General features: G+C 39.6%; 1 protein-coding gene across 5 annotated transcripts in view; it reads left to right on the top strand.

Moving 5' to 3' along the window:
* The window catches only part of GPM6B (glycoprotein M6B), a 176,107-nt gene extending 171,729 nt beyond the window's left edge, over nucleotides 1–4,378 (top strand). For 4 of the 5 annotated variants that reach the window (XM_079909878.1, XM_079909877.1, XM_079909874.1 and 1 more), the window contains one exon: nucleotides 1,883–4,378. In XM_079909878.1, the coding sequence (XP_079766004.1) occupies nucleotides 1,883–2,032 (150 nt within the window). In that variant the 3' untranslated portion in view covers nucleotides 2,033–4,378. Of the gene's footprint in view, nucleotides 1–289 lie in introns of all 5 variants that reach the window. The other variant, XM_079909875.1, reaches the window with a different exon arrangement.
* Nucleotides 4,379–16,125: the final 11,747 nt, after the last annotated feature.

The raw sequence follows: 16,125 nt of genomic DNA, 5'->3' as shown, positions 1-16,125 counted from the left end.
CCTCATCTTTCTCATGCTGCTCACCCAGCTCTGTTATTTTTAAAATACATCCAGTCTTTTTGATAAACGTACTGACGGGAGAGCAGAGGACTTACTTACACGTGAAATGCCAAATAGGAACGTGTGTGTGTGCCAGCTATGAAAAATCTCCTCTTACGATTATAACTGGGAAAAAAGCAGCACGCCGTAGGCTCTGAGCTGGCACTCATCCCCACCCGAGCTTAGAAGCGTCAGGGCGCCGGCCCTTATTGCCTGTATCTTACTGTCCTGTTCTGTTCTCTTCCACCAGCTGATCTACATGATGGCTACTACATATAACTATGCGGTTTTGAAGTTTAAGAGTCGGGAAGATTGCTGCACTAAGTTCTAAATTGCATAAGGCCAATAAGGAGCTTTAGAGAGCTATACGCAGTAGCATGAAGTATCACTGACCCCCAGACTAAAGCAGAGCCTAGGTTTCTGCAGTTTTGTTCTAGTAATTTGTAAATCGCTTTAGTCAACTCATTGTGCATGGTAGATTAATGAAATGACTTACCGTCCATGAACTACAAAATAATGAGATCTGGCTATTTCCACCTTTTGGAAAGGATTCAGTTATGTACTGACATTGGTGAGCAGCCACTGAAAAACTGAACCGAAACTACTTTGAGCAGTAGTATCTCTAAGTATTAAAACTTTGGAATACCTGCATTTTCCTTTATTTTTGCTTGTCTGATAACCAATTTCAGTGATGAAAACAAGTGCTGAAGATGCAGTGGAGGAGAACCGTTTTCATGGGGATTTGGTCTTGTCAGACTCTGTCTGGAAAATATTTTACAAACAGTCTAAATTTGATTACAACATTATTCTAAATTTGAGTACAACATTTTCTTTATGATTACAGGGCTCACTACCCAATAAATGCCCCTCAAGTAAGCTGTTTTTCTTCAAGTTTTCGTCGGCTTATTTGTTATCTCTAAAAAGACGATTTATATGTAGTTTTATTTTTACACAACACCATCATTCCTTTCAGAGCCCCCAGAATTGATAACCTCAAAGTGTTGGCTTTGGGTGAGTAGTAACTGATGCCTCATAGCCACTTCTCAAACTGCACGTAAGAGCTTATAATGGGGAGAGTAATTTTGCTTGGATCGGAAAGTCTCAAATATGGCGAGAAGGAACTTGTATATAATATAAGGAACTTGAGATGTAGGTGTTGCAGGAAAGATGAGGAAAATAAGCGGGAAAGAAGTGTTTGCCACATCAACTGTAAAGAATGATAATAAAGATTTTGACGTTTTGTGAAATGAAATCATGGCAGTTATAAAGTGAAAACTGTAGTTGCACTACCAAAAATGTGTTAACACAGAGACTGCATGCTGGGCTTCTAGTTCTTAATTCTGGTATTGACATTCACTTCATTTTTACATGTTAAAGATGTAGTTTTATATTATTTACTCAAAATAAACATTGTTCACACTTTCAGGCCTTTGGGGGAATTATTTCTATCCACGGATAGATAGGAAAGCTAGATCTTTGCACAACACTGATTCTAAATAACCCCACAGCGTGTTTCTGAATTTCTACCTTAAAGTTACCCTCAAAATGGTAAAAAGCGCCCTGTCGTATTTCACTTTTGCCTTTTCTTAACAGTAACTTCTTTGGCCATTTTTTCCAAGTTCATTATGTGTGTGTGTGTACTAACTTTTCCTCAGCCTCTTACTATGAAGCGTCTTAGCAGAGCATGCGCTCAGTCTCCGATGCCTCTGATTGATAGCAGAAGGAGTATTAATACGGAATAACCACCTCTCCCTTTTTCCAGTACAGAGCGTCTAATCTACCTCGCAGCTCGCTTTGCCTTCTCACATGCTCACTAGCCATCATGCTCACCCTTCTTTTCCAGATCCACTTCCTCATGATACTGTCTTCTAACTGGGCTTACTTAAAGGATGCAAGCAAAATGCAGGCTTACCAGGATATCAAAGCAAAGGAAGAACAGGAACTGCAAGATATCCAGTCTCGGTCAAAAGAACAACTCAATTCTTACACATAAATGTTTGCCAGAGGGTCTCAGCCGACGAATTTACAGCTGACAAATCATCAGACAGCTGCTCTGCAGTACAGATGTGTACCCCACCAAACAAACTCACGTAGAAGTCCAAACAAACACTTCACTGTCTGTCTCAAGCTGCTGGGATGTATTTCTAGGAAAACCTTCCAGTAGGTAAATCTTTTTCTTTAGAACAGATATTGGAGGTTTCATGGGAGCCATTTTAAAAGGCAACACTTTGACAAAATGAGCGTTCATCATCCGTTTGAAAATCTGTGGCCTGTTCACGATCCTACCAAGACAGGCTGTGAGAATACATCATACCCCTATCTTGATAGGGACCATGCCATACCAGCGTCAGGGGGTGTGACCATCCGTTCTCAAATAGATAAATGTATCTAAAATAGGAGATAAAGTGGAATTGATGTGAAGTTCCATTTCTGACAGACAGCTGACATTTATGAAGCTGGGGCTCAAAGATAAAGTGATCCTTACAATTGACCTTTTTTAAAAAAATAGCTGACCTCCGCACCCGCAGGACGTATTAATTTCCTGATCCAATCAGAAATCCTTTTTTCCCCAAGAATGTTAAGATGAGCCCACTATAATAATTCTGCTACACCGAGCGTGGAAGAAGCCGGATTTCAACTGACAAACTTTCCAGAATCAACTTTCCAGAATCAATTTTATAATAGATTTCATTTTAATAAAGTGACCCAGTTGTCATCATTCTTGAGAAATGTCAGCTCTGCCTTAATGAGTATTTGCTTTAAATTTCTAGGAACAACAGGCAACCCCAAATCCTTCATAGAATTTTGTTCCACAAGTGTTTTTCTTCATGGAGAAGTGTTACCTTATTAAAATGACCACCACTCAAAACCGTTTTTACGTGGTCTGAATAGTGAGTTTACAGTTTCATACCAACTATATAGCTAAAACCGAATGACCAACAGACCGCACACCACCTACTTTTATACACTTGAATACTGAAGTAATTTCAATTAGGGTTGGTATTTATTTCACTTTTTCTTATCTAAATCTTAGTTTCCTGGAATAATAAAGTTCAGTGTTCAGCAAAAAAAAACCCCAAAAAACCCCCCACAAAAACAACAACAAAAAAACCCAACTGCTTGAGTTTTAAGCCATCTTCGAAAGAAACTTGCCTTCTAAATCATTGTGTTTCAGAACATTAAGTGACTATAGGTATCGAGTATTAGTGATGGTAAACTTTGTGTTGTTCTTTAGGAAATGATACATATAACTGTTGGGTGCATTAGTGCTTTTCAAAGGGGGCTGCATAATATAGGGTTAACTTTGTATATTCATGTTAAGAATTAACTTGTGGTTTGGCTGTTTCCTGGATTTTAAAACGTATCCATGTGCAGAAATGTGTTAAAATGAGAGGAAGCATACCTTTATCAGATGCTATTAAAATTGAACATCAAGTATAATAGTTCATTTGGATTCTTTTTGTTGGTGTTGTTAATGCCTAAAAAAATGCCTATTGGGATCTTGACTTTTTTTTTTTTTTTTAATGGGGAGACATTCTCTTCTGTGTAGAACAGTTGTTCCAGAATAGCTTGGTGTTTTGTTTTCCTGTTGCATGACAGACTTAAATATTTTTTCCAGCAGTGGAGGTGCTGTTTTGAGTCCAGTGTTCTAGAAGAGGCAGTGTCTAAAGCCTAATTTTACTTTTCTAATTCTGGTAGCCATTACCAGGAATTTTTGAAAGTTTTGTTTAAGTAGTCTAATATTTTTTATGTAAAGAGCATTAAATTTTGCTATGTATAAATTTTTGTAACCTAACAGTGAATCAATATTTTCTATCAGTGCCAAGGGCTTCCTGTAGTTCAAGTGTTACAATAAATATTTGTAGATAATAGTCAGTACTTGTGTATGCTTATTTTAAAGATCTATTTAGGTGGCAATAGCTGTGGATGTATTAAGAGAAATGAAATAAAAATTATAGCTTCACTCACTTGCCTTTTTACCATACATAAATAGTGTCCTTCTCTGTCCTCGGTATGGTGTCATTTTTAAACAGTGTGCGTAGTCAAGACTCCACATTTGTATGGAGATCAAGTTTCTAACTGCTGCATGTTTCATTTCTGACGGAAACCTCTTTTAAAGCGAGAGCAATTTGAGAAACCACCGTAACCCACGGGGCTGTATTTTACATCAAGTGCCACTCACGCTTTAGTATATAATTTTTCTGACTAGCTTCATACTTGGTTATGGGATTAACACAAAGCTTTAAGTTTGGGGAAAGTGGAAACAATGAGGAACCTTCATGAAGGTCCATGTCCCATTGGCTGTTTGTTTTACAAACCCAAGATCTAGACGTCTACTCCACAGCAGGGTCCTCCTGTGTACAGCACAGGGAACTATACTCACTGTTTTGTAATAAACTGTAAGGGCAAAGAGTCTGAGGAAGAGTAGATATACATAGATATGTACAACTAAATCAATTTGCTGTATACCTGAAACACAGCACTGTAGATCAACTGTACTTCAATTAAAAAACTACTGAGAGAACAGCTATTTACAGCAAACAGCCATTCGCTAAAGCAACAGAGCTAAATTTGTTACTTAGTATTTCATTTTATCATCTCTTATCTGTCAGCATGATTATACATTTGGACTTTGTACAGCTGACCTTTCTTAGTAACGACCGGCTTTTGTCACTATTGACACACTGACGTTTCTAACTGAGGTGCTGCCTCCGGTCATCGCCCTTGATTCACGCTCAGCAGGAGAGCCAGCAGGAGCCCAAGCAGTACGCTGTTGGTCACACTGCTTAATACCTTCTGTTTATGGAGCATTGTGTGCGGTTATGAAGTTACAGAAGACCACATGCACTATCTTAATTACTGACAGCAATCCTGCCACAAAATATAGCAACTCCGGGAGGGTGAAGTAGAGACTTTTCCATTGCTCTAGTTAGACCTTGTGCAACTTGATGTTTAAGAAATGAAAATCAAGTCAGAATTATACAGGAGGGACCTACTCACGTAAACACGAACAAGCAAAATACTTTAAGTCCATTAAAGAGTGATGACCGAAGTTTCCACACTAGAAGTTTTGAAAAAAATCCTTTTAGGGCTTTCTAATACTATTATAGTCCTAATCCAAGCTAACCTCAGACACTCTGGGTTCAGTTCCAGACCACTGCAATACGGCGACTATCACAGAGTAACATGAATTTTTTGGTTTCCCAGTGCATATAAAAGTTATGTTTACACTATACTGTGTAGTCTAGTAGCATGTGCAGTAACATTAGGTCTAAAAAAACAGTATACATACCTTAATTAAAAGAGACTTCATTGCCAAAAATGCTATCCATCATCTGAGACTTCAGCAAGTGGTAATCTTTTTGCTAGTGGACGGTTTGAAATATTGTTAGACTTAACAAAATGTGACACAAAGACACAATGTGAGCAGATGCCCACTGGAAAATAAGCACCGATAGACTTGCTCGACACAGGGTTGCCACAGACCATCAATTTGTAAAAATCATAGTATCTGTGACACGCGATAAAGCAAAGCGCAATAAAACGAGGCCTGCCCGTACTAGGATTTAAAAGAGGCGATCCGCTTTGTTATTACTTATCTTTTCCTAAATGGTGGCAGCTTTTGCCAGCTAGTGCAGGGCTAATTTGTTATTGGGAGTTTGTGAAAAATTACAGATTTAAGGTAACTTTTCAAAATGCGTATTAGGATGAGTAAAACTACAGAAAGTTTTAAGGAAAGAAAAATACAAATAGAGGTCAGTCAGGTTTGGCAAAGAACATTCTTTTTCTAAACTGCCCCTCAACCTTCCCGTTTTGATATTTAAACTTTATTGTACCTACCTGGGAAAGACTTAAACAGACTCCGTTCAGGGGGTCTTGCGGAGGCAGCAGCAGGCAGCGGCTCACATTTCAAAAGCTGTATTCACAGGCTTCCCGAGATGATACAGCCGTCTGAAATGCTACATAGAGATGACTTACTTTTCTTTAAACAGACTCTAACCTCATATGGAGTGTTAAGATGACTACTTAGGCTTATATGTGCAATCTAAAAAAAGGTACCAATGAACTTATTTACAAAACAGAAGTACACTCACAGACATTGGTAACTGTAAGTTTGTTTTCTAAGGGGAAAGGCTGGGGGGAGGGATAAATTAGGAGCTTGGGATTAACATATACACACTACTGTACAGAAAATAGGTAACTAATAAGGACCTACTGTACAGCACAGGGAACTCTACTCAATTCTCTGTAATGGCCTATATGGGAAAAGAATCTAAAAGAAAAAGAAAAACCAGTGGATATATGTATATGTATAACTGATTCACTTCGCTGTATATCTGAAACAGCATTGTAAATCAACTATACTCCAATAAAAATTAAAAAACCAAACTACTACTTAGAACTTAAGTTGACTGACAGAAAAACAAAATGAAGCTACCAAACCCCAAGCTAGAAAACTGAAAGAATACATTATTTAGACGAGGCCTATGAAAATATAAGCTGGGGGGAAAAGTGAGTAATACTAGAAAGTGTTAAAAACTTATCTGAGAAGGGCTTCCCTGGTGGTGCAGTGGTTAAGAATCCGCCTGCCGATGCAGGGGACACACGTTCGAGCCCTGGTCTGGGAAGATCCCACATGGCGCGGAGCAACTAAGCCCGTGAGCCACAACTACTGAGCCTGCGTTCTAGAGCCCGTGAGCCACAACTACTGAAGCCCATGCTCCTAGAGCCCATGCTCTGCAACAAGAGAAGCCACCACAATGAGAAGCCCGCGCACCACAATGAAGAGTAGCCCCCGCTGGCCGCAACTAGAGAAAGCCTGCTGGCAGTAACAAAGACCCAGTGCAGCCAAAAATAAATACATTTAAAAAAGGGCTCCCCTGGTGGCGCAGTGGTTGAGAGTCCGCCTGCCAATGCAGTGAACACGGGTTCATGCCCCCGGTCCGGGAAGATCGCACGTGCCGCGGAGCGGCTGGGCCCGTGGGCCATGGCCACTGAGCCTGCGCATCCGGAGCCTGTGCTCTGCAACGGGAGAGGCCACAACAGTGAGAGGCCCGCATACCGCAAAAATAAAAAAAAAAAAAAATAATAATAATGATTAAAAAAAAGTTATCTGAGGGTTTAGGTCTAAGACAATGACATAGGAGGCTGCTGAACTCCCCCTCCTCCCATGGACACACCGAATATACCACCGCACACAGAGCAAGTTTTTCTGAAAGAAAGAAAAAAAACTAGCTGAGCTACTCTTACACATCTAGCAAACAAGAAAATACCCACATCGAAACGGACAGGAAAGGCTCAGACATACTCTCACCATAAACCCTAACTCTGGCACACGACCATACACTCAGGTGGGCACTCCCAACTCCAAAGTTCTCCCTGAAGAGCAAAGGGTTTGGACCCCATATCTAGCACCCCAGCAGCCCAACTTTTAAGACTTCCACCTAAGAAATGCACCCCCCCCCCCGCGCTAAACACCTAGTTTTGGGACTTACGTCCAAGAAACCCACAAGACTATAACTGAGAGTTCTTAGTCAGCTCTAGAGGACTCACCAACTCCTACTCTTTCCCTAAAAGGGGTCTATTTGCAGGTATTAAAAGCTGTTGCCTGACAGCCAGGCTTCTAATTTAGCACACATCTAGGGGCTGACAGCCATGCTCCCCAGAGACCAAGAAATCCACTGGATACCTCCTCCACCTACTGCCTCTAGCCTGCTCCAAATCACCAGTATCTCCCAGGAAGGAGCTGATACACACATCTGTGCTCCAGCTTCAGCAGCTGCCGCCCGAGGGACAGATACCCAGTTTGTCTGGCTCTGATGCCCAATAGGGCTTGCATTCACAAGTCCTACAGGACTGTAGCAAACAAAGCAACAGTTCTTAACAGGCACAGGAGCACCCCCTACAGCTATACACCCAGGCCAAGTGCAGAGGGAGCAGGCAAAAACCCCTATATCTCCCAGTTTACGCCAGGAAAGGGCCTAACTACACACTTCCCCAGCTGCCATCTGACGGTTCAGCTTCCAATCAACCTGCATCTAGGTGCTGACTGTGATCCTCCCCATTGGGAAACTGACCAGTCTTAACACACCCTCAACTACCAAGAAGCACCAAGAACAAAGAAGGCAGCTTGGACTATTACAAAGGTTTGAGATGCAACCAAAAGCTTGGGCTGGGCTGATCAACAAAGTTCGTCTCCTGCATGAGACCACTCTGTCAAGCCTGGGAGAGGTGGCTGTTTTATCTAATGCACAGAAGCCAGCACAGACAGTCGAGGAAAATGAAGAAACAATGGACTATGTTCCAAACAAAAGAACAAAATAAAACTCCAGAAATAGACCTTAATGAAATGGAAATAAGTGACTTACCTGAGAGTTCAAAGTAACAGTCATACAGATGCTCACCGAGGTCAGGAGAACAATGCATGAACAAAGTGAGAATTTCAACAAAGAAAATACCTAAAAGCACCAAACACATCACATAGCTGAAGAATACAATAACAAAAATTCAACAGAGGGCTTCAACAGCAGACTAGATTAAACCAAAGGGTAAGCAAACTTGGAGACAGGTCACTGGCATTTATCCAGTCAGAGGAGCAAATAGAAAAAAGAATGAAAAAGAATGAAGATAACTTAAGGGACTTACAGGACACCATCAAGTGAGTCAATTATACACATTATAGAGGTCAATGACGGAGATGAGAGAGGGGCAGGACGTTTACTGAAAGAAATAATGGCTGAAAACTTCCCTAACATGGGGAAAGAAACATCCAGATCCGCAAAGTCCAGAGAGTTCAGAAAAAGATGAATCCAAAGAGACATACACAGAGACACATTAATTTTGAATTGTCAAAAGCTAAAGACAAGAAAAGAATCTGAAAAACAGCAAGAGAAAAACAACTTGTTACAGATAAGGGAATACCCATAAGATTATCAGCAGCAACTGTGCAGGCCAGAGAATGAAATGACATATTCAAACTGCTCAAAGAGAAAAATTTCCATTCAAGGATACTATACCCAGCAAAGCTGTGCTTCACAACTGAAGGAGAGAGAGTTTTCCAGACAAGCAAAGGCTGAAGGGAGTTCATCACCACCAGAGCAGTCTTACAAGAAATGTTAAAGGAAGTTCTTCAAGCTAAAATGGAAAGATGCTAATTAGTGATGGGAAAACATATCAAAGTATTGATATACAACTCACTGCTAAAGGTAAATATATTGTTAAATTCAAAATACTCTTACGTTGTTATAGTGGTGGGTAAATCACTTGTAACTCTAGCATTAAGCTTAAAAGCCAAAAGGACTGAAAATAACTATACAATAATTTGTTAATGGATACACGATGTAAGAAAGATAAATTGTGACATCAAAACCAAAATGGAGGGAGGGTATAAATGTAGAGCTTTTGTATATGTTCAAAATTAGGTTATCAGCTTAAAATAGACTGTTATAAATATAAGATGTTTTATGTAATTCCCAGGGTAACCACAAAGCAAAAACCTATAACAGATACACAAAAGATAAATAAATCTAAGCATAACGCTACAGAAAATCATCAAATCACAAAGGAAGAAAACAAGAGAGAAAAAACAAAGGAATTACAAAACAATCAGAAAACAATAAAATGGCAAAAGTCCATACCTATCCATAATTACTTTAAATGTAAACAGACTCAATTCTCAGATTAAAAAACACAGTGAAATGAATCACTTTTCTGTACACTAACACAACATTGTAAATTAACTCTACTTCAATTAAAAAAAAAAAAGACACAGTGGCTGAATAGATTAAAAAAAAAACCATGACCCATAAATATGCTGCCCAAAAGAGACTCACTTTAGCTTTAAGGACAAACCAGATTGAAAGTAAAGGGAAGAGACAACCAGCAGTTGAGTGAGCAGGACGCATTGGGATGGCAGGGCAGATGCTCATGGCCAGACTGGATCCTCACGGTGCACATTTCTCCACTCAGGGCCGCAGACTGTGGACTAGCGCTCTAGAAATATATTTTTCCAATGTCCCTTGGCAGGGTCTGCCAGGGAGGGGACACATTCCTCCCTCCCCAACATGCGTCCTGGCCCATGCTTGGCTGGTTCTGGGGACTGGAATTCGTTTCCAAGTTTTACCGTAGGCCAGCCTCAGCCAGTGCAAGCACATTGAGAAATTTTTTGCCATCATCTTCAGTCAATAGCACACCCTTTGTGCATGCATGAAGAAAGTTTCCCTTTTCTCCCCTCGCTGCGGCCGCAACAAAGGAACATCCATAAACGAGACCCAAAAAAATGCAGTAATACTGAAAATTTTTATTTATTTTTTTGTGGTACGTGGGCCTCTCACTGTAGTGGCCTCTCCTGTTGCGAAGCACAGGCTCTGGACGCGCAGGCTCAGCGGCCATGGCTCACAGGCCTAGCCGCTGCGCGACATGTGGGATCTTCCCGGACCGGGACAAGAACCCGTGTCCCCTGCATCGGCAGGCACTCTCAACCACTGCGCCACCAGGGAAGCCCTGAAAAAAATTTTTTTAAAGTGAAGGGAGGGAGGGACTTCCCTCGTGGTCCAGTGGTTAAGACTCCACGCTCTCAAAGCAGGGGACCCAGGTTCGATCCCTGGTCAGGGAACTAGATCCCATATGCCGCAACTAAAGATCCCACGTGCCACAACGAAGATCCTGTGTGCTGCAACTAAGACCTGGCGCAGCCAAATAAATAAATACTAAAAGAAAAAAAAAAAGTGAAGGGAGGGAAAAAAAATATTCCATGCAAATAGAAGCCAAAGGAAAGCAGAAGTAGCTACCCTTTTATTGGACAAAGTAGACAAAGCCAAAGACTGTAACAATACACAAAGAAGGTCATTATGTAATGATATAGAGGTCAGTTCACCAAAAGAATATAACATTTGTAAATACTTATGTACCCAACATAAGAGCACCTAAATATATAAAGCAAATATCAACAGACTAGGGAATTCCCTGGTGGTCCATTGGTTAGGACGTGGTGCTTTCACTGCTGAAGGCCCAGGTTCCATCCCTGGTTGGGGTCCTAAGATCCCATAAGCCGCGTGGTGCAGCCAAAAAACATGTATTATATATATATTAACTATATACATACATATATATATACACACACACATATATATACACACACACACACAGACCTGAAGGGAGAATTAGATCGCAATACAATGACAATAGGGGGCTTCAATACCCCACTTTCAACAATGGATACATAATCCAGACAGAAAGTCAGTAAGGAAACACTGGATGAAAGTCAGTAAGGAACCACTGGACCAAATGGACTTAATAGACATTTAGAGAACATTCCATCCAACAGGGGCAAAATACACATTCTTCTCAAGCATATGTGGAATAGTCTCTAGAACAGATCATATGTTAGGCCACAATACAAGTCTTAACCAATTTACGAGGACTGAAATCATATACCAAGCATCTTTTCCGACTACGATGGTATGACACTAAAAATGGATTATGAAAAGAAAACTGGAAAATTCAAAAATATATGAAAATTAAACATGCTCCTGAACAACAAATGGGTTGAAAAATAAAGAGAAATCAAAAAGCTTCTTGAGACAAATGAAAATGGAAACACAATATACCAAAACTTATGGGATGCAGCAAAAGCAATTCTAGTAGGGCAGTTCAGAGCAATAAACGTCTACATTAAGAAACAAGAAAGATGTCAAATACCCAACCTAACTTAACACACCTCAAGGAACTAGAAAAAGAACTAAGCCCAAAGTTAGCAAAAGGAAGATAATAAAGATCAGAGTGCAAATAAATGAAATAGAGACTAAAAAGACAATAGAAAAGACCAATGAAACTAAGAACTGTTTTGTTTTTGAAATTGACTCCTTTACTTTTTTTTTTTTAATTTATTTATTTACTTTCAGCTGTGTTGGGTCTTCATTTCTGTGCGAGGGCTTTCTCTAGTTGTGGCAAGTGGGGGCCACTCTTCATCGCGGTGCACGGGCCTCTCACTATCGCGGCCTCTCTTGTTGCGGAGCACAGGCTCCAGACGCGCAGGCTCAGTAGTTGTGGCTCACAGGCCTAGTTGCTCCGCGGCATGTGGGATCTTCCCAGACCAGGGCTCGAACCCGTGTCTCCTGCATTAGCAGGCAGATTCTCAACCACTGCGCCACCAGGGAAGCCCCAAGAACTGGTTTTTTAAAAACAGAACTGACAAGCCTTTAGCTAGATTAGCCAAAAAAAAAAAAAAAAAAAAAAGAGAGAGAGGACTCAGAATTATAAATGAAAGAGGAGACATTTCAACTGATACCACACAAATACACAGGATCATAAGAGATGGCAGTGAACAATTAAATGCCAACAGACTGGACAACCTAGCAGAAATGGATAAATTCCTAGAAAAATACAACCTTCCAAGACTGAATAATGAAGAAATAGAAAATTTGGAGATACCAGTTACTAGTAAGGAGACTGAATCAGTAATCAGAAATCTCCCAACAAAAAAAAGATCAGACGGATTCACTGGTGAATTCTACTAAACATTTCAAGAGTTAACTCCAATTCTTCTCAAATTCCTCTAAAAAACAGAAGAGAAGGGAACACTTCCAAACTCATTTTGTAAGTCTAGCATTAACCCAAGACACAAATCAGACAAAGACACTATAAGAAAATTACAGGTCAATACGCTTGATGAACAAAAAAACAAAAATCCTCAACAAAACATTAGCAAACAGAATTCAAGAGGACCTTAAAAAGATCACACACCATGATCAAATGAGATTTAGTCTAGGGATGCAAGGATGGTTCAACATGGGCAGGTCAATCAATGCAAAATACTTCCTTAACAAAATGAAGGATAAAAACAACATGACTGTCACATTAGATGACACAATTCCACATCCTTTCATGATAAAAAAAAACTCTCGACAAACTGAGTATAGAGGGAATGTGCCACAACATAATAAAAGCTACATATGAGAGACAAGCCCACAGGTGTACCATCATTCTCAACAGTGAGAAGCTGAAAGCTGTTCCTCTAAGATCAGCAACAAGACAAGGATGTGTACTTTCGCCACTTTATTCAACATAGTACTTGAAGACCTAGCCAAAGCAATTAGGCAATGAATATTAACGATGAAATATCAGAAAGAGAAATTAAGCGAACATACCATTTACAATTCCATTAAAAAGAGTAAAACAAGCTCATGCAGCTCAGTATTAAAAAAACAAACAACCCAATCCAAAAATGGGCAGAAGACCTAAATAGACATTTCTCCAAAGAACACATACAGATGGCCAAGAGGCACATGAAAAGATGCCCAACATCACTAATTATTAGAGAAATGCAAATCAAAACTACAATGAGGTATCACCTCACACCGGTCAGAATGGCCATCATTAAAATATCTACAAACAATAAATGCTGGAGAGGGTGTGGAGAAAAGGGAACCCTCTTGCACTGTTGGTGGGAATGTAAATTGATACAGCCAGTATGGAGAACAGTATGGAGGTTCCTTAAAATACTAAAAACAGAATTCCCATATGACCCAGCAATCCCACTACTGGGCATATACCCAGAGAAAACCATAATTCAAAAAGACACATGCAACCCCAGTGTTCAGTGCAGCACTATTTACAATAGCCAGGTCATGGAACCAACCTAAATGCCCATGGAAAGACGAATGGATTAAGAGGATGTGGTATATATATATATACAATGGAATGTTACTCAGCCATAGAAAGGAACGAAATTGGGTCATCTGTAGAGACAGAGATGCACCTAGAGACCGTCATACAGAGTGAAGTAAGTCAGAAAAAGAAAAACAAATTCCGTATATTAACACATATATGTGGAATCTAGAGAAATGGTACAGATGAACCAGTTTGCAAGGCAGAAATAGAGACAAAGATGTAGAGAACAAATGTATGGACCCAAGGGGGGAAAGTGGGGGGGCGGGGGGGTTGTTGGTGGTGGGATGAATTGGGAGATTGGGATTCACATATATACACTAATATGTATAAAACAGATAACTAATAAGAACCTGCTGTATAGTAAATAAATTTAAAAAGAAGAGTAAAACACTTAGAAATAAATTTAACCAAGGAGATCAAAGATCTGTACACTGAAAACTGTAGGACGCTGATGAAAGAAACTGAAGACAATACAAATAAATGGAAAGATATTTCATGCTCATGCACTGGAAGAATATTGTTAAAGTGTCCATTCTCCCCAAAGCAATCTACGGATTTAATGCAATCCCTATGAAAATTCAAAAGGCATTTTTCACAGAAATAGAAAAAACAATGCTAGAGTTAGTAACTGTAAATTACACCACAAAATAAAATGAAACCCCATATAGGTAAAGCAATTTTAAGAAAAAACACAGTTGGAAGCATCATTCTTCCTGACCTCAAGCTATACAACAAAGCTATAGTAATCAAAACAGTGTGCTATTTGCATAAAAACAGACATATAGATCAATGGAACCGAATACAGAGCCCAGAAATAAACCCATGTATATATGGTCAATTGATTTCTAACAAAGGAGCCAAGACTATATAAGAGGGAAAAAATAGCCTCATCAATAAGTGGTGTTGGGAAAATTGTATAGGTGAGTGCAAAAGAATGAAACTTGACCCCATTACACCATACACAAAAATCAACTCCAAATGGATTAAAGACTTGAACGTAAGACCTGAAACCATAGGGGGTAAACATTGGTCTTGATGATGATTTTCTTTATTTTTGCTTTTTGTATCCAATCAAACAAGTGAGACTACATTAATTAAAAAGCTTCTGCACAGCAAAGGAAATAATCAACAAAATGAAAAGGTAATCTACAGAATGGGAGAAAATATTTGCAAACCATGTTTCTGATAAAGGAATAATATCCAAAATATATAAAGAACTCATACAACTCAATAGCAAAAAAAAACCCCAAGCCATTCAATTAAAAAATGGGCAGAGGAACTAAATGGACAATTTCTCCAGAGACAACATACGAGTGGCTAACAGGTACATGAAAAGGTGCTCAACTTAACTAATCATCAGGGCAATGCAAATCCAAACTACAATGAGATATCACCTTGTACATACTTAAATAGCTATCATCAAAAAGATAAGCGATAACAAGTGTTGACGATGTGGAAAAAAGGGGACCCTTGTGCACCGCTGGTAGGAATGTAAATTGGTACAGCCACTATGAAAACACTATGGAGTTTCCTCAAAAAATTAAAAATGGAACTACCATATGATCTAGCAATTCCACTTCTGGGTATTTAAAGGAAATGAAAACACAATCTTGAAGAGATATCTGCATTGCTATGCTCACTGCAGCATTATTCACAATAGCCAAGATAGGAAAGGACCCGAGCGTCCATCAAAGGATGAATGAATAAAGAAAATGTGGTATACATAACCACAGTGGAATATTATTCAACCATCAGAAAAAAGGAAATTCTGCCATTTGCACGAACGTGGCTGGAACTTAAGGGCATTATGTTAAGTGACACAAGGTAGACAAAGACAAGGTCTGTATTATCTCACTTATACGTGGAATCTAAAAAAGCTGAACTCGTAGAAACAGACAAAAATGGTGGTTGCCAAGGGCTGGGGGTGGGGAAGAGGAGATGTTGGTCTAAGAGCACAAACTTGCAGTTGGAAGATGAGTCAGTTCAGGGGATCTAATGTACAGCAGGATGATTATAGTTCACACTGTACTATCTACTTGAAAGTTGCTTAGAGTAGATCTTAAATGTTGTCACCAAGTGGTAATTATGTGGCATGATGCAGGTGTTAATGCTCTGGTGTTTATCAGTTTGCAATACAAGTATATCAAATCAACATGTTCTATAGCTTAAACTCACACAATGTCATACATCCATTATATCTCAAAGCTGGAAGGGAAAAAGAAAGTTACCTGAGGTGCTGTTGAAAGAGAAGATGCCAAGTTCTTGGTGGCGATGAGGCTCTGTGTATGATGGGCAAAGTGTAATAATGAACGATGCCTGGACAACTAATTTCTTCACATTATTTTCAAAGGTATACTTAAATGAAAAATTCCTTAGAAGCCTAAGGAATAATAAATATCCGCAAATCTCCTTCCC

Source organism: Stenella coeruleoalba (genome assembly GCF_951394435.1).
Source record: "Stenella coeruleoalba genome assembly, chromosome: X".
Lineage (NCBI taxonomy): Eukaryota > Metazoa > Chordata > Mammalia > Artiodactyla > Delphinidae > Stenella > Stenella coeruleoalba.
This window is presented reverse-complemented; position numbering and strand designations above follow the sequence as displayed.